This window comes from Mesocricetus auratus, unplaced genomic scaffold, assembly GCF_017639785.1.
Source record: "Mesocricetus auratus isolate SY011 unplaced genomic scaffold, BCM_Maur_2.0 Super-Scaffold_100676, whole genome shotgun sequence".
NCBI lineage: Eukaryota > Metazoa > Chordata > Mammalia > Rodentia > Cricetidae > Mesocricetus > Mesocricetus auratus.
The window spans coordinates 186,735,087-186,754,010 of NW_024429266.1; the positions used below are offsets into that span (position 1 = coordinate 186,735,087).

An 18,924-nucleotide genomic window follows, 5' to 3' on the forward strand; every position below is an offset into this window, starting at 1 on the left:
GAATGGAATACAATGAAATCAGTTATGTATGATATGACAATAAAAACATTAGAAAGTTGATATTGCAGACATTTGTGGGCTAGAATGACCCTCTCCACTCCTTGAAGCTTAACAGAGAAAGCAGGGCTAAGTCTAGAAGGTTAGAAGGTCTTCAGAAGGTTACAGAGGAGGGGCTAGAGTCACTTAGGTCCTACTCGAATGGTCCCAACAGAAACAGACATTAGAGGGAACTGTGTGTGTGTGTGTGTGTGTGTGTGTGTGTGTGTGTGTGTGTGTGTGTGTGTGTGTGTGTGTGTGTGTGTGTAGACTCATGGAGGCCAGAAAGGGGCATCAGATTGCCTGGAGCTGTGTCTGTCTGGAGATGAGAGGAAGCAAGAGATGGAAGGATTGGAAGGATGGAGCCTGTCTGTCTGCACACACCTCGCATGCCACACCCAGAAACTGACTATTTCCTGCTGAATGCCAACAGCTGCACAGACACATGGGGGCCTTCAGAACCAGGAATCCCTTTAAGTCTCCAGCCTGGGTCCTAAGGACAGGCTTCATGCAAGCTCAGATTTTCAAATTGCTGCAGGCCTGAAGGAAGATCAGATGTGGTGGGTACTGGAAGCTACAGGAATGGAGAGCTCCTGGGAACTGGTGGGAGGGTAGTAGGACCAGACTGCATTCAGGAGACAGAAGCAGAATTATGAGTTCCAGGCTAGACTGGGCAACATGATGAATCCCAGGCCAGCCATTGAAACAGCAAGACTCTTAAAAATAAATCACAACATAGAAACAAAAACAATAAAAAACGTCTCTGTAGGCTCTCCTGGAGCCAGAGTCCTGAAGGACTTGGTTCTTAATTATATGGGGTGTCCAAATCCCTCCCTCCAGAGCTCATTAATGCACAAACTGCTGGATGCTACGCAGACGATCTGGATGGATAGGTCCGGTGGGGCTAAGAGTCCTGTTTTTGCCGTGTTCCCTGAGTGAAGCTGCTCTTCTGGGCTTGGATAACCTTACAGGAATTGCACAGAGATTATTGACTACTTATTAACTACTTTGACTATTCAGGAAAGAGACTGCTCTTCATATGTCAGTCCTGAGGCACACCCCTTCTGCAGGCCCAGGGACAGATTCTTCCAAAGGGCTATGTGTTTGTTGATCATGCTACCACATATTGTCAGCCTGAGCTTGTCTCTGTGACTTCTAGCTGGCGCAGTAAGAATAAGTTCCAGGGGAGTTTGAGGAAAGAGGGAGGCAGAAGGACCTTGAGCGATTGCTTGTAGTATCACTTGACCTCTGAGAGTCAAAGTATGAAGTGGGTACTCCATGGGTTGGGTTAGTATTTTGTCACCAGAGAGGTGGGGTAATGACAATGTGTTCTTTGTGGAGTCTTGTGAACAATTAGCTCATGACAAAACAAAACAAAACAAAACAAAAACACATGTACAAGGGGCTAAGAGTTGGCTCCAGGGGTAAGAATGCTGGCAGTTCTTTTTTTTTTTTTTTTATGTATGAGAGCTCTGTCTGCATGCATGCCTGCACAGCAGAAGAGGGCACCAGATCTCATTACAGATGCTTGTGAACCACTGTGTGGTGGCTGGGAATTGAACTCAAGACTTCTGGAAGAGCAGCCAGTGCTCTTAAATGCTGAACCATCTCTCTAGCCATGTTGATGGTTCTTACAGAGGACTTAAGTTCAGTTCCTAACACTCATATGGCAGCTAACAACTTTATAACTCCAGGCCCAGGAGGATCTGACAACCTGTTTTGACCTCCACAAGCACCAGACAGAATATGGTGCACAGACATATAAGCAGGCAAAACACTCATGCTCATTAATAAAAATTAAATAACAAAAAACTTTGTGCAAAAAGAGCAGAGAAATAAAGGTTATTGCTCTCATAAGCCTTAGAATTGAGTGGGGGGAAAATACAAGCAATTATAAAGTGTAAGAATTAGCCTGGCCAGGCGGTGGTGGTGCATGCCTTTAATCCCAGCACTCGGGAGGCAGAGGCAGGTGGATCGCTGTGAGTTCGAGGCCGGGCTGGACCCACAGCCTCCAAAACAATACAGAGAAACCCTGTCTCGTAAAAAACAAAAAAAAAAAAAAAGAATTAGCCTGTAATCCCAGGATTGGGAAGGTTGAGGCAGGAGAGTTATCATGAATTTCAACCCTGTCTGGGTTATAGAGTACAACTTTGTCTCAAAACACCATCACCAAAACCCTAAAACTAAAATGTGATCCTTTGGACCTGAGAGCAAAGAGGAGTGACAAGTCAGAGTGAGCATGTGTACTCCTCATGGTATTCTAACAGCGACTTCCTCAGCATTTCCCTTCACTCTGAGGGACTTACAGAACCAATCATGGTACCCTAACAGCTGCTTCCTTATCATTTGCTGGTCAGATATCACTCTGAGGGACCTACAGAACCAATCCGTTCAATTCCCATGATGCATCCCATTGTAGGGATAGGTAAACTGAGACAGAGTTTCTTTTTGCTGTTCTGCTTCTCATTTAAGCCTCATTCCAATTCTACAGACTGTGCATTAGCACCTCACTCTGAATTGTCCAATCAGATGGCATGAAATTCTTGTCACTTTATTCCTGGTATCAAGGACTGACCCTAGTACTACTTAAGATAGGGTCTCATTGTGTAGCCCTAGCTGGGCTGGAATTTACTGTGTAGACCAGGCTGGCCTCAAACTCGCTGCTTCTGCTGCCTGAGTTCTGGGAGTAAAGTCACATGCCAATATGCCTGGCACAAAAATTCTTTTTTTTTTTTAAGGACAAGACTTGCTATGCAGCCCAGCATGGCCTCAAACTTTCTATGTGGCCTTGAACTCCTGATCCTATGGCCTCCACCATCAAAGTTCTGGATTATAGCCATGAGCCACTTTACTTGGCTTCAGGGTCTCTTTTGTTGTTGTTTTGCTTTTGCTTTTGAGACTTGACATCCCTATGTAGCTCACGCTGGCCTCCAACTTGTGATTCTTCTTCAGCCTCCTGAGTGCTGGGATTAAAGGCATAGTTGCCATCTTGGTTAAGAGTTGTAACTTCTTGTTTGCTTTTTAATCGTGTTTTCTTCTTTGGGTTATTTATTTAGTTATTTAGTGTGTGTGTGTGTGTGTGTGTGTGTGTGTGTGTGTGTGTGAGTGTGTGTGTAGATCAGAGGACAACTTTGGGGAGTCAGTTCCCTCCTTCCATAGTGGGTTCTGGGCATTGAACTCAGGTGGTCATACTTGTGTGGCAAGCGCTTTTACCTGCTGAGCACAAGCTGTAGAAAACCTTAACTGGGACATCTGACATCTCAGCTTGTTTGAACTCATGGACAAGACACCATCCTTTCTGTACCCTGGTTTTGCCACCCACAATGTGGAAGGATCAGGCCAGAGTCACTAACACCAAATGTGAGCTTGGCCTAGTTCTCTTTAGAGGATCTTTCTTCTAGTATGGGATCAGGACAGTTTCTTCTCCTTCTCAAGATTTGAAAATTGGCACTGGGTTCCTGGGACTCTTGCTGGGCAGGAGAATTTTCACAGGCCACATCATTCATGCCTTCAGCAGCTCTGACAGGCACAGAGGAGGAAGCCTGAAATAGAGTTGGCTGCCCTCTACCTTCGGTGTCTCAAGGGACCTATCTATCCAGCTCTGAATAACGCATTCTATCTAGAATATTCTGGGAATTTCCTTATGTGGCAGAGTACTTGCCTGGGGTGGGTGAGTAGGTTCACTGAGCCCACAGGCTCAACTTATCCTACAGACAGAGGGAAGAATGGCACCATTCAGCTTTAAGGAACAAATATAGAAAGGGTGTGAAGATATTTAAAGACAAAAAGTGCCTTAAATTTCTTCTGTGGCTGGGTGGTGGTGGCAGCACACACCTTTGATCCTAGCACTTAAGAGGCAGAGGCAGGGGAATCTCTGTGAGTTTGATGCCAGCCTGGTTTATAGAGTGAGCTCCAGGACAGCCAGGGCAATACAGAGAAACTCTGTCTTCAAAAACCAAACCAAAACAAACATAAAAAGCTCTTTTGTGGTTTGAACAAAAAGGGCAGTGGCTTAGAATATAGCTGCAGTGAGTTAGAGGCACAAGGGTCAGGAGTTCAAGATCATCCTTGGCTACACAGTGGGTCTGAGGTCATCCTAGGTTAGTTAGACACTGTTTTATTATATAAACACAAACACACAGAGAAAGAGAGAGAGGAGAGAGAGAGAGAGAGAGAGAGAGAGGAGAGAGAGAGAGAGAGAGAGGAGGAGAGAGAGAGAAAATCTTCATTGTTAACTTACTACATATGGAGTCAGCTAGAGGACACAACTCTGGTCATGTGTGTGCTGGTTTTAATAGAAATGGCCCCCATGGGCTCATATATTTGAATGCTTAGTCACTAAGGAGTGACACTATTTGAAAGGATTAGAAGGATTAGCAGGTAGCGGCTTGTTGAAGTGTGTCACTGGGGGTGTGACGAGGAAATCAATACAATGGGGGAAACAAGTATTTTTATTAACAGGAGAAAGCACTTAACATACAAGCTGGGAAGATGAGAAGCGCAGCCAGCTTCCAAGAGAGAGAGGACTTTTGCTTTCCCTTTTCCTTATATTCTTTCCTGTCCCTGTACCCCTGTCCACACCCCTACAGGGGTGGGCTTTGAGGTTTCAAAAGCCCATGCCAGGCCGAGTCTTTCTCTGACCTGTGGATCAGAATGGAGCTCTCAACTACCACCTCACCGCCGGCCTGCTGCCATGCTCCCCACCGTGATGATAATGGACTAAACCTCTGGAAGTGTAAGCGAGCCCACAATTAAACCCTTTCTCTTAAAGAAGCTGTTGTGGCCATGGTGTCTGTTCACAGCAATAGAACAGTGACTAAGAGTGTGTGAGGGAGTTTCCAGAGAGTGTTCACTGAGGAAATAAGGGCCACTCTGAATATGGGGGATACCATTCCATGGTGGGGAGTCCTGGGCTGAACGGAAGGGAAAAAAGGAAGAAAAGGAAAAAGCCAGCCAACAGCAACCTTCGTCTCTCTGCTTCCTGACTGCAGAAGCAGCGTGACCACCTGCCTCCCAGTCCTGTCACTATGCGCTCCAGGACAGGATGGCCGGCATCCTCCACCATAGGCAAAATGAATCCTTCCTTCTAGAAGAAGTTCTGTCAGGTATTTTATGACAAGGAAGGAAAGTAACTAATACATGTGTATGCATACATAATCTGTAATAATTATTTGACACCAAATGACAATCCAAAGTGGAATTTGGTTTTAGCCAAAGACACAAAACTTTCTAGGTTTTCAACCTGAGGACTATGAGGTTGGAAAACGAAGAAAATCTTGCCTTTTGGTGTCTTGCTTGGCAATCACCATCACCCCAAACACAAAGCCCACAGCTCTAAGTGAGCTTAGAAGGCCTGTGGAAGCCAGTGTTCTGTTCTCTGTGACATGGGAGGGGCGGTGTCCCTCAGGTGGTCTGTCAGAAGGAAGAGCAAGCTGAAATTAGTGCTCCCCTGTGACTATCTCTCTCTCTCTCTCTCTCTCTCTCTCTCTCTCTCTCTCTCTCTCTCTCTCTCTCTCTCTCTCTCTCTCTCTCTCTCTCTCTCTCTCTCCTCTCTCCTCTCTCTCTCTCTCTCTCTCTCTCTCTCACTCACTCCTCTCCCTCCCTCCCGCCCCTCTGTCTCTCTCTTCCTCCCCCCACCCCTTTCGTATGTTTTGGTTTTTCGAGACAGGGTTTGTCTGTATTGTTTTGGAGGCTGTCCTGGAACTCACTCTGTAGACCAGGCTAGCCTCAAACTCACAGAGATCTGCCTGCCTCTGCCTCCTGAGTGCTGGGATTAAAGGCATGCGCCACCAACGCCCGGCGAGACAGGGTTTTTATGTGTAGCCCTGACTGTCCTGGACCTGTAATTAGCTCTGTAGACCAGGCTGGCCTCAAACTCACAAGAGATTTGCCTGCCTCTCCCTCCTTAGTGCTTGGATTAAAGGTGTGTGCCACCACCACCACCACCCGGCTGTGTCTATTTTCTTAAGCTCTTTATTTTCCTCATGAATTAGAACAACTTACCTGACATACTTTTAGTTGCTTGTTGCCTGGCTTCTTTATCTAATCAGGATTCTCTAGAGGAACAGAACCAAAGGAATGATCATACACACACACACACACACACACACACACACACACACACACACCTGACCTGTATTAAGTCAGCTGTAAAACAGTAACAACAGCAGAATCACACCTCAGAGTTGAGAACCCAGTAGTTACTTAGTCCTTGGGGATAGTGCCTCAGTAGCCTGGCACCAGAAGCTGGGAAGTTTCCTGGAGAGCCACTGGTCCCTAGTCTACAACTAACGCTTGGGAATGCTGGCTCTGACATCAGTGAGGCGAGCAGCAGCAATAGGGCAGTCACAAGAGGGAGGCCTGGCAAGCAAAAGGGGAGACACTCTTCCTTCTGCCTAGACCTGTTTTATCTGAGCTGCTGCCTGAGGTGCCACTCACAATTAGGGTGAATATTCCCACATTGGTCAAGGCAGTCAGGACACTTCTGTTGAGACTTCCCACTCAGGAAATTCTAATTTGTGGCAGGTTGACCTCAAAGTAGCCATCATACCCCTGTGTACTCAGGGCTAGCTTAATGAGTAGAGCCTTAGTAAATACTAGTTCCTGTGTGAGGGAACACCACTCAGCGGAGAACCTGGGCCCTTCTGAGTTTATAGCCATCCACTTTGATAATTACATGAACTGTAAGATGAAACAAGTAAGAGATGTAATAAATTTCTCAAGTGTCATGGGAAGGAACCCTCCCTCCACCCCCATTTCTTGAGAGTACTAGGGGGCTGGAGAGTTGGATCAGTGGTTAAGAGCACTTGGGGCTCTTGCAGGGGACCTGGGTTTATTTCCCAGCACCCACGTAATGGTTCTCAACCATCTGATCCAGGGGATCCAATGTTCTCCTCTGACCTCCAAGGCACCAGGCACCAGGTACCAGGTACACACATGCTACACATAAATGCAGGCAAACACTCATATATGTAAAATGAATCTAAAAAGGAAGAAGGAAAAAAGGCAGGGAATGGTTGTGCACACCTTTAACCCCAGTACTCAGAGAGTCAGAGACAGGAGGATCTCTGAGAGTTCAAGGCCGTTCTGTTTTACATAGTGAGTCCCAGGACAGTCAGAGCTGCATAGAGAGACCCTGTCTCAAAAAAAAAAAAAAAAAAAAAGCTACAGAGTTGGCTAGAGAGATGTGGCATAGCCGTTAAAGACTAGGATCACAGCAGAGAGACAAGAATCTTACAGGGGGCTGCTGGAAACTTCTGTTTCTTCATTAGAGATTAAAGTAATTACTCCTTAGTGATTATTAAAATCTTACTTGTTTATTTTAGGAGTATAGATGCTTTGTCTGCATGTATATTTGTGAAACACACATTCCTGGTGCCTTAGGAAGCCAGAAGAGACTGTTAGACCCGTGGGGCTGGAGTTACAATGAGCTGCCTTGTGTTGGTGCTGAGATTTGAGCTGGGTCCTCCACAAAAGCAGCCAGAGCTCTTGGCTGCTGAGTCATCTCTCCAGCCCTAGAAATGATTTTCTATTGTTTGTTGGTCAGCTTATTGCCCAAGCTGACCCTGAAATCCTGGGCTTGAGCATCCCTCTGCTTCAGGCCCTGTGGGCATTTGCGGATTTTGTAACTGTTTTTGTGTTGCTGTTTTACAATAGGGACTGAACAGGGCCTGTACTTATTAGGAAAGCCTTCTAGCATCTCTAGCCCTCTTTTACTTAAAAAAAAAAAGACTTCTCTAAACAATTTTAATGACATGTAAACGTGTGTTTGTCTTTATGTGTGGAAATGTGGGGGTACAGGTGCTTTGGAGTCCAGAAGAGGGTGTCAGATCTCCTGGAGTTGCAGAGCGTTTTGAGACGTCCAACTGGGGTTCTGGGAACCGCAGTGTTTACATTAGTGCTCTCTCTCTCTCTCTCTCTCTCTCTCTTTTTTTTTTTTTTTTTTTTTTTTTGGTTTTTCGAGACAGGGTTTCTCTGTGGCTTTGGAGGCTTTCCTGGAACTCGCTCTTGTAGACCAGACTGGTCTTGAACTCTCGAGTGTTGGGATTAAAGGCGTGCACTACCACTGCCTGGCTGCATTTGTGCTCTTTTTTTTTTTTTTTTTTTTTTTTTGCTTTTACGAGACAGGGTTTCTCTGTATTGCTTTGGAGGCTGTGGGTCCAGCCCGGCCTCGAACTCACAGAGATCCGCCTGCCTCTGCCTCCCGAGTGCTGGGATTAAAGGCTCGGACCACCAGCGCCCAGCGCATTTGTGCTCTTAACTGATGAGCTATCTCTCCAATCTCACCCCAGCTCCCTTTTATTATCATTTTCATTTAATATTGACATTTCATTTTTATTCCTATTTTTGTGTGTGTCGGTGTGAGTGTGTGCCATGTATGTGCTGGAGTCACAGATGTCTGTGACCCACTTGAAATCAGTAAGCACTCGGAAGCCCTGAGCCATCTCCCCAGGCCCTTCTTTTTTATTTTCGAGCTATCACTGGATTGAAAGCTTGGGCTTTAACTCATACTGTAGTCCAGGCAGACCTTGAACTCGTGATCCTGGTGTCTCACTCTCCCAAGTAGTTGGGATTCTAGGACTGTATCACTAGGCCTTGTTTGGATTCTGTAACTATAACACACACAGCAAGGCAGGGAGGTGACCAAGGTGAGTCACTGGCAAAGACACAGACGAACCCAGCGGAGGCAGCAGATTAGGCCCAGAACATTTCCAGTGTTCTTCATTGTATGACTTGGATTTCAGCCTCTAACACGGAAGATCTCAGAGGTTTGTGTCACTAGAGCATTCCTGGTATCCTTGCCGTTTGAGAGAGATGCTCAGACTGTCTCACAAGGAGAAGACAAGCAGGGGAGGTCTCCTTCTGATGGCCGAGGGAGGAGAGGTGGGGAGGACACTTCCATACTGTCCCTCTCTGACCATCACCTCAAACCCTGGCAGCAGAGGACAGCAGGAGGAAGAGAGCTGGGTGGCTGACTGTCCAGAGACTGGGAGGGGGTCAGCAGAGCCAAGTCCACAAATACACAAGGGACAGGGAGGCGCTGCCTGCCTCCCCACACCAAACATGCGCCCCCGCACATCGGCACGCACTCTCTCTCCGATGACTTGGCACAGCCTCCTGACAGTTTACAACACACGCATTCGCAATCCGCCGCCCACTCTGAACAGGACCCCGGAGCTGGATGCTCTGCAGCCTGCCAACCCTCCCTCTCCTCCCGGGCTGGCTTTTTCCAGCCGGAACCTCGCTCCCTCTACTGCAATCTCTGGAAATTGGTGTCTGACGCGGCTGCTCCTGCCTATTCTTTCTTTCTTTCTTTCTCCTTTTCTTCCCGCTGAGACCCTCCTGTCAGAAAGAGAGCCGCCGCAGTCCGGAGCCAGAGAAAGGCAGAAGCTGCCGGGAGAGCTGGGAGCAAAGAGGGGGTAGAGAGGGATCCCAGACGCCCTTGTCTGTTTACCCTAGAGGACCATGAGCACTGGGCAGGAGGCCAGGAGAGACGAGGGAGACTCCAGGAGAGGCCAGGAAGCCTCGCTTCGGGACCGAGCCCACCTGAGCCAGCAGCGCCGGCTCAAACAGGCCACCCAGTTCTTGCACAAGGACTCGGCTGACCTGCTACCCCTGGACAGCCTCAAGAGGCTCGGCACCTCCAAGGACCTGGTGAGGCCCCTGGCCCTTTCTCTCTTCTCCATATCCTGACTGGGGCGGGGAGGGGTGTGGAGGTGGTGTAGAGCCTCAGCCTTCAGATTCCTCTCTCCTGTTGAGAGAGATGCTTCGGCCAAACTGCAGCCCCCCAGCCCTCCCTAGATCCTCCATTGGGGATGTTCTTGGTCTGGTGACACTGAGGGTCCCTGGGCTCATAACTTGGCTTCCACAGTTTTCCCCCAAGGCACATTCTGGGGACAATGGAGAGTTATGCTGTTGGATTGATGTGGGAATCCTGTGGAATGGGCATATGAGGACAGCAAGGCCTGGAGGAGTCCTCTCTCAGCTTATGACTCCCTGCTTTTAGAATCCTTCAAAGCTGCCTCTGAAATTGCCTCATTCCTCACGCCTGCCTCCCCCATTTTTTGCCCTTTCCCAGCATCAATGTATTGAGGGTCTTCCGGCAGCCAGGGTTCACAGGGCTCTGACCTGGACCATCAGTCTCCATGTCTGTGTCCTTCTCTCCTTTCCTTCTAACCCACTGCGGCAATTCCATCCCCGGAGGGAATGGGGTCTGGGGTGACCGTGAGGAGCTGAGGGGCTCAGGGTCAGTCTCCGCCCCCAGAGGTACAGTGGCTAAGAACGTGGGCTTTGGAGTCACCCTTGTTTGGAACCTAATTCTGGCTGTACATCAGAAAGCTATGACTGCGTGCCTTGGTTTCTCCATCTGTTAGAAAGGGATAGAGTTGTGAGCATCAGTCTGGTAAGGAGAAAGTTACTTGGCCTTCTTCATTTCTAGCACTGGGACAGTGCCTGGCTGACAGAAACACGAGGGAATGACATCGGGAATCTTCTATGATTCCATTTAGCTTTTGAGTTAGCGTGAATTCTGGAGGGTCCAGAGAATACAGAATTCCATTCTGTGGGAGCCCCTGGGGGCAAACGCTTCTGTTGCTTTGCTTTCACTGACCTGGCTTCCCCTTTCTGTCCTACTCCTCGCCTGTGTTTTCCCTCCAGGAACCCCTAACCCCATCCCAGCATCCTCAGGAGACAGCTGAGGGATAGGGAGGGGGCAGGACTGCGGGTTCTTTGGCCCCCAGGGGTCTGGGCCTTGCGCTTCTCCATACAATCCTACAGTTGCCTTGCCCAGGGGTCGCCGTGTGGACGCCGCCACCTCGGAGTAGCTGACTGAGCCTGTTGATGTCAGCGCTTTCTCAACTTTCCCCCCTGCCTTGCCACCTGCACAGAGCTGCAGTCCGTAGGTCCCATGGCTGGGGTGAAGAAGCAAGGCTGGGAGCCCCGTCTCCTTGCTTGGCACCGCTCTGGAACACTTCCCAGCAGTGAGGAGCATGGAGTCGCAGTGGAGAGAAGGGCATGGGAACTGCCTGGGCCAGAGCTGGCTGTACTTTCCCAGAGCTAGCAACTTGCTACCAGGGTCTCATGAGGCCAAGGGTAGAAAAACAATCCCAGGCTCCCAGGGTCAGGTGGAGGAGTGTGTGCAGCCTGGGAGGCTACAGCCATTCTCCAGGAAACTTTCAATTTTAAGTTTCTCAGAGTCTCACTATGTACTCCTGTTGGCCTGAATTTGCTACGTAGCCCAGGCAGGCTTACAACGGTTTCTTTTGAGTTTATAAACAACACAATTGTATTTTATCTTTGAAATAGGTCTCACTATATAACCCAGGCTGGCATGAACTAAGTAGACCAGGATGACCTCATCTTTGTGGTGATCCTCCTGCCTCTGCCTCCTGAGTGCTGTGATTATAGAAGTGTGCTGCCATACTAGACTAACACCAACCTTTTTATTTTGTGTCTTTTTCCTTTTCCTTTATTTGTAGCACTGGGGATGGGTCCTTGTGCATAGTAGGCAAGTTTTCTATGACTGAGCCACCCCAAATCCCCAAGCCAAGCAGGCACCTATACGTGGAAATAGGCCCTGGGACAGAACCATGAACAAGACAGATCTGACTTGAAGGCCTTTCCAGGCTGCGGTGGGGTGAAATCCAAAAATAGCATCTGTGAAAATCATGACCAAATGAGCTATGAGAGGGAGGAAGAGAGGCAGAGTAACCCAGAGGCCAGTCCTGCAGGTGGGGTCAGGGTTAGAAGGCCCTTCTATTCATTCAGTGGAGTAGCTGTGCATTCAGACTGGTTTAGTGATTACTGAGGAGGGGTTTCCAGCAGACAGGTGAGCAGGGGTGAGCGTGGAGTGAACAGGGCTGACCAGGCACAGAGGGAGGGTCACTGGGGCAGGAGAGCAGTGTGTGGCGGGCTATGCAGACAGACAGCAGCCAGGCCACTTCGGGGTTAGTTTAGAAAATACAGAATGGGGAATAGTGGTTCACACCTTTAATACCAACACTTGGGAGGAAAAATAAAGTAGATCTCTGGGAGTTCAAAGCCAGCCTGGCCCACATAGCAAATAGACAGTCAAGGCTAGCTACATAGAGAGACCCTGTCTCAAAACAAACACCCAAACAAAACAACAAACAAAAACAGGCTGTTACTATACCAGTGTGTGTGTGTGTTGTATTTTACACAGGAGAATAACAAATTTTTTTCAAGATAGGGTCTTACTCTGTAGACCAGGCTGACCTTGAACTCACATTCACCTCTCTCTGCCTCCTGAGTGCTGAGATCCAAGGGGTGTACCCCCAACACCAGTTACTTTCTTCTTCTTCTTTTTTTTAAATGTAGCCTAGAGTGACCTTGAACTCAAGGCTATTCTGCCTCTGTCTTCTGAACATTGGAAATGTGTAGGTACACACCACATCTGGCTTGTACAGTTGTTTCACATTTTACTTAAGCATTTCTCACACCTGAATGTGCAGGAGTCTTATTGAAACAAAATTAAAGGCTGGGCTGGGCCTGATGGCATAAGTCATTAATCCTAGATCTTGAGAGGCAGGGGCAGGTGGATCTCTATGAGTTCAAAGCCAACTCCGTCTATAGAGCTAGTTCCAGGTCAGCCAGGGCTACAGAGGAAGACCCTGTCATAAAACAAATAAAACAAAGAGTCAGGCTAGGACAGCAGCTAAGAGGCAGAGCATTTGCCAGGCATGTGTAAGCTCCTGGGTTTAAACCCTTGCACCAGAAAACAACAAAACAAAAACAAAATTCTTGATTCCGGAGGTCTGAGGCTCTGCATTTAGATAGGCTTTAGGATGTCATTAAGGCTGTTGGTTTAGGGCAGGAGAGATGGCTCACAAGTTAAGACACTCTTCCACAGGACACAGGTTTTATTTCGAGCATACACATGGCAGTGGAATTCCAATTCTAGGGGATCTGATGTCCTCTTCTGGACTTCATGGGTACAAATATGTATATGGTGCACAGATATTCATATAGGCTAAACACTCATGCACATAAAACTGTATCTATATCTACCTATAGCTACATCTGTATCATCTATCTACCTACCTACTTACCTACCTCCATCTCTTTCTCCCTTCTGTTCTCTATGTTTGTATGTGTCTTAAAATTCTATATATGTTGACTTAATGACCACATGGTGAGCAGTAGGACTTTAGCTAAGTCAATGTAGAAAGACAAATCCTGGAGGCAGGCTTATCTATGAGTGGATAAAGGTGTCCAGTGGCCCAAGAGAATTTCAGGGGGGCCGGGCGTTGGTGGCACACACCTTTAATCCCAGCACTTGGGAGGCAGAGGCAGGCGGATCTCTGTGAGTTCAAGGCCAGCCTGGTCTACAAGAGCTAGTTCCAGGACAGCCTCCAAAGCCACAGAGAAACTCTGTCTCGAAAAACCAAAAAAAAAAAAAAAAAAAAAAAAAAAAGAGAGAGAGAGCATTGCGGGGGTCTGGATGCATCACGTGTCCCTACAAAGACAGGAAGTGGCGCTGGCAGGGTAGGGGCAGCTCTAGAATAGAGGATGGAAGAGGGTGGCTGCAGATGAGGTCAGAATGATGCCTCATTATTCTACCCCCAACACTCTGCTTATACCTTAAAATTTTTTTTCCCTTTGAGCCACTCAAGCTCTGCTGGCCTCAAAGATACCACGTAGTTGAAGTCCTGATTTTCTTCTCTCCACTTCCCCGGTGATGGAATGACAGACCCATTCTTCCAGTGCAAGGCTTGTACCATACTGGGATTAGGTGCTAGAAATTGAACCCAGATCCTTTAGCATAGCAGCCAGTGCTCATACCTGCTGAGCCACGGCTCGGCTACTTTCTTACTGCTCCTCCGGTCTGGGGTAGAGTGGGGTCAAGCGTCCTGTGGTTTGCAAGGCAGATGTTGGGGAAGCAAGCAGCCTGGATCTTGGCCTTAGATGTGCTTTCACTATTTTTGTGATGGAGCCAGCAGCCACACAGCGTGATCCAAAGACGCCTGGTGGAGGGAAACCAGAGGAGGCTTCAGGGGGAGTCTCCCCTGGTGCAGGCACTGATCCATGGCCATGATAGCAGCAGGACCAGTGGGACACAGGTTCCAGCTCTTCTTGTCAACTGCAAGGTAAGAGGTCTGCCAGGGATCTCTCTCTTGCCTGCTGAGCCTGCTCACTTCACCAGCTTTGCTTTCTGCCTTGGCTGCCAAAAGATGGGGAGAAGTCATTGCTCTCCTTTTCTGGCCCTGCATCGGCTTTCCTGCCTGTCTCACTTGTCTTCTCTGTGTGATGTCATTCGTCAGCAGTACTATGCTCCCATGCTTTTATTAAAGTAGATTTAAATGTGCGGATCCTTTACTCACATACATGGGAAAGTATGCATGAGTACAATGGGCTCATGTTTCAAGGTGAAAAATAATCTTAGACTTTTAGCTTTTTATGTGTATGTGTTTGTGATGCCGTGTGTGTGTGTGTGTGTGTGTGTGTGTGTGTGTGTGCGCGCACGTGTGTACAGTGGCCAGAAATGCTGTTGGATCCCCTAGAGCTGGAGTTGCAGGCAGTTGTGAGCTGCCCAACCTAGGAACTGAAGTCAGGTTCTCTGAGAGACTTGCAAACACTCTAACCACTGAGCCATCTCTATGTTCCCAAGGCTCATCTCTGGAGCACCTCCTTGCTAGTGGAACATTCCAATAAATGCCCACTGACTCTCTGCCTAGTTTTATTTCCTGATCTCCAACCATCCCTTGTCCCCATCTTATTCCTTAAGGCCCAGCTCAGATGCTGCCTCCTCCATGAAAGCTTGTCTCTGTTCAGCAGGGAACAACTCCCTGTCCTCTCCATGCTCTGAGGCACTCAGTCCACGACCCTACTATACACCTTGCAGTGTGGAGTGTATTTTATCTCTTTTACACTGCCGAGGGATGGCGCTCACTAAAGTATCCATTAGCCATACATCTCATATAGATGCTCAATAAATGTTTCAAACAAGAAAACTATTTCTGGGGGGCTGGAGAGATGGCTCAGCATTTAAGAGCACTGGCTTATCTTCCAGAGGACCTGAATTCAATTCCCAGCAACCACATGGTGGCTCACAATCATCTGTATTGAGACCTGGCGCCCTCTTCTGGCCTGCAGGGATACATGCATACGTGATAAATACATCTTAAAACAAAACAAAAACCCAAAAAAACAGGGCTGGAGAGATGGCTCAGTGGTCAAGAGCACTGGCTGCTCTTCCAGAGGACCCAGCTTCAATTCCCAGCACCCATATGGCATCTCACAACTGTCTGTAACTCCAGATCCAGGGGCCCTGACACCTTAACAAGCATCAACTAAAACAAATTTAAAACAACTAAAAAACCAATTTCCTCATGTGTACGAATCCATGTTTGCCTTGATGCTTGTCAGTATCCTAAGGCAGTGAACTTTCTTCCGGCTTCCACTCTGGTCACCCAGACCTGAGTGTGCAGAAGAGCTTTGTCTTCTTCGTCTCCTCCTGACCTGCAGCTCTTTGACCAGGAGGAACCCCTCAACCTCTCAAAGAGTCCTCTAAACAAACAAGACTGCCGCTCCAGTCCAGATCTCTCAACTTACTGGACTCACTGTGTGGAATACAACTTCTTTGATTCCCTTTTGAAAACTTGTTCATTCCTTTTACCCGTCTCTGAAAGGGAAGTCGAGGGGGTCAAACCCAGTCCCCTCATTGGGGACTTATCAACTCACCACACTGTTGCTGGAGGTGTCTTTCCATCATGCCCTGCAGCCCTCCTCAGGCCCAAAAGAGCACACAAAGACTCATATTAAATGTAAAACTATTGGCTGACGGCTAGGACTTATTGGCTAGCTGTCTTAATTACTAACCCATAGCTACTACATGGCTTTATCTTACCAGAGAATGCCTGGCACATCCTATCCTCCCAGTTCCTCCATGGTGTCTCTTCTTGGTCTCTCTCTACCTACCTTTCCTAGAATTCTTCTCCTCTCCTAGTCCCGCCTATCTCCCTGCCTCTATTGGCCAGTGTTTTATTCATCAACCAATAAGAGAAACACATATACAGAAGGACATCCCCCGTCATCACACTCTTTAATTTTTAGTGCCAGGACCAGATGCTTCGAGTGGCGGTGGACACAGGGACCCAGCACAATCAGATATCTACTGGATGCCTCAGGCGCCTGGGGTAAGAGTGCAGCCTCAACCAGTGGTCAGGGCATGTGACTTCCTTCCCTTTCTGTTTTTGTTTTGATACAGGGTCTCCCTGTGTAGCCCAGACTGACCTCAAATTCAACAGCCTTCTGCCTCTGCCTCCTGCATGTGAGTTTGTGTTGAGACGACAGGCCACACTTGGCTTCAGGATGGGGTTTCTTTTGGGGTGATGAGTTATCTTCAAAGTGTCTATGAAGATGGTTGCACTCTGACTTGCTACTGAATATCGTTGAAGTGTACACTTTTTGAGACCAAGCTGGCCTAAAATTCAAGAGATCAGTGTGCCTCTGCCTCCCAAGTGTTGGGACTAAAGGCATGCGCCACTATGCCTAGCTCTGAGCTGCATATTATAGAGTGAACTTTGGTGGGCCTGAGGCTCAAGGCTATAACCCTAACATCTGGGGGTAAAGGAGAACTAGGAACCCCAGGCCAGTCTTGGCTACACAAGATGTCTGAGACAGCCTAAGCTCTACAGACTGTTTAAAACAAACAAGCAAAACACAACCTTCCCTCACCAACCCAAACAAAACCCACAACCAAGAGTGAACTTGATGGCAGACAAACTATATTTCAACACATACGTTTTTAAAAGTGGGGGAGGTTAAGCTGGGTGTTGGTGGTGCACACCTTTAATCCCAGCACTCGGGAGGCAGAGGCAGGCGGATCTCTGTGAGTTCGAAGCCAGCCTGGTCTACAAGAGCTAGTTCCAGGACAGCCTCCAAAGCCCCAGAGAAACCCTGTCTCGAAAAACAAAACCAAAACAAAACAAAAGTAAGGGAGGTTGGTCAGGCAGCCTTGGCAGGAAAGGATTAAGCCTCCCCTGGGTCAGGGCCTAGAAGAGAACATAGATCAGTATTGGCTTTTTAATTGTGGGGGTCTGTGGTGGCTATATAATCCTTGCTTTCTAACCACAGGTTAGGGAAGAGGGTCCCAAAAGCCCCAGGTGGGGACCTGGCACCTGGGCCACCAAGTCAGGTGGAAGAGCTGAAGCTAGAGTTGGGGCAGGAGACTGTGGCATGCTCGGCCCAAGTGGTGGGTAAGTCCCCCAGCCTCTCATCTCTTGTCGGGGACAAAGGCAGAGGTTTTCGGGTGTCAGCGCACAATCCCAAGATGCTCAGATCAGCCATTCTGCTGTTCTCAATTTCAGGGGTGGACTGGGAAGGGAAGGGGCCAGAGTTCAGGAGGGCATCAGTGGTCACAGATGCAATCTCATTTTCTGATGGTTCCTGCAGATGTGGAGAGCCCTGAATTTTGCCTGGGACTGCAGACTCTGCTTTCCCTCAAGGTAAGGCATCCATGCTTGTGCCTGGCCCAAATGCTAGCTTGTGCCTGGTGGAAGGCTCAGGGAGGAAGCCCAGAGGAGGCTGGCGAGAAAGACAGAGAAGCGTGAAACCCGGAACTTACTTAATTAGCCCCCAAAGTAAACTCAGGAGAACGGTTCTCTCCCTGAAGGGGCAGGGGCATGGGAGCAAGGAGAGGCAGAAGGAAGGGGAGCAGGTGGGAGCGGGCAGGGAGGTGACACACATGCGGGGTCCCCATGGCAGTGCTGCATTGACCTGGACCGTGGAGTGCTGCGGCTGAAAGCCCCCTTCTCGGAGCTGCCCTTCCTGCCTCTGTATCAAGAGCCTGGCCAGTGACCGCTGTCTCAGCCAGTCCCCAGGGCGACACTGTGCCTTAGGGGAAAAGTAGTGAGGAGTGGGACGCTGCCTGACAGGGCATCTGGAGACCACTGCATTGTCTGTTTTCTCACCACCCCGATCCTGCAGTTGCCCCCGTTTCTGCTTCTCCATAGCTGCTCTCTGCCCCAGGAGTTCCCGAGAATTTCTATGACTCCAAGGTTCTGGCTTCCCCATTCTCTCTTATCCCTCCCTGAGAGCACAGCCAGGTCAGTTACAGAAAAGAATCTACAGAAAATGGACTCTAGACTATGTCCTAGCCCTAGGGGGTCGACTGCTGCCTCCATCTGCCTGAGGTCCACACATTACTCCTCTACTGTCTACCTGCATCTCCCACCCCTAGGGCATATCACAACCAGACTCCTAGCCTGCCTGCCAGCCCTCCTGGGACCTGCCCCTTTGATCCTGAACCTATCTGCTTATGGTTGGGGGGGGGAGTGACAAGTAAGTAGGACTGTTAGACTAGGAAGGCATAGTCCCTGAGCTGAGAGAGCTTTTAGTTAGGCTGCAGATATCCGAGTGTCTTTCTGGCTGGGCTGACTCTCAAATCATGGTTAGGGAAAGAGACAATGACATACCTAACCCATAACAGGAAACTGGGTCCCTTACTTGGGAACTAAATACTAGGCCTAGTGTGGGTACACCCAAGAGGAACCAGGACACAGCCTCACTTTCTTCACTCTCAAGAGCGGGCTGGCTGAGCATAAGTGTCATGGTACCTGGTCTCAATCCTGACTCCCTCATCACCTTGCTTAGAGATCTATGCTCCTTTCCCGGTCTGCCTCCTACTGCTCCTGTAATGACAGACCTGGCCCAGGGCAGGCCCTTAGCCTGCTTCTGCATTTGAATAAACACTGTTTCTCTAAGCCATGTTCTTCTTTGGTCTTTTCCTCCTTACACCCAGGAGCCCACAATATCTCTGCCTTCGGACTCACAGGGAAAGTATGAATGGTGTACCTCTCCCAAGTTGGACCACAGGCTTGTGAAGTACATTTTACACTATATGTGCTGCACAAAAACACATGCAATTGC

At 48.6% G+C, this 18,924-nt stretch overlaps 1 protein-coding gene across 4 annotated transcripts; it reads left to right on the top strand.

Annotated features, from left to right (window-relative positions):
• The first annotated feature begins 8,690 nt into the window (after window positions 1-8,690).
• Window positions 8,691-18,758, top strand: Nrip2 (nuclear receptor interacting protein 2). 4 transcript variants are annotated; one of them, XM_005084080.4, is made up of 6 exons: window positions 9,136-9,690; window positions 13,992-14,141; window positions 16,108-16,190; window positions 17,131-17,252; window positions 17,449-17,501; window positions 17,761-18,758. In XM_005084080.4, the coding sequence occupies exons 1-6, from the start codon at window positions 9,502-9,504 to the stop codon at window positions 17,851-17,853; spliced, it is 690 nt and encodes a 229-aa protein (XP_005084137.1). In that variant the 5' UTR covers window positions 9,136-9,501; the 3' UTR covers window positions 17,854-18,758. The 4 variants fall into 4 exon arrangements, with proteins under 4 accessions (XP_021090938.1, XP_021090937.1, XP_012979082.1 ...); XM_021235279.2 differs by lacking the exon at window positions 17,761-18,758 and adding an exon at window positions 8,691-8,804 and having other exon boundaries at window positions 9,496-9,690; window positions 17,131-17,464; XM_013123628.3 differs by having other exon boundaries at window positions 9,130-9,690; window positions 17,449-18,758.
• Window positions 18,759-18,924: the final 166 nt, after the last annotated feature.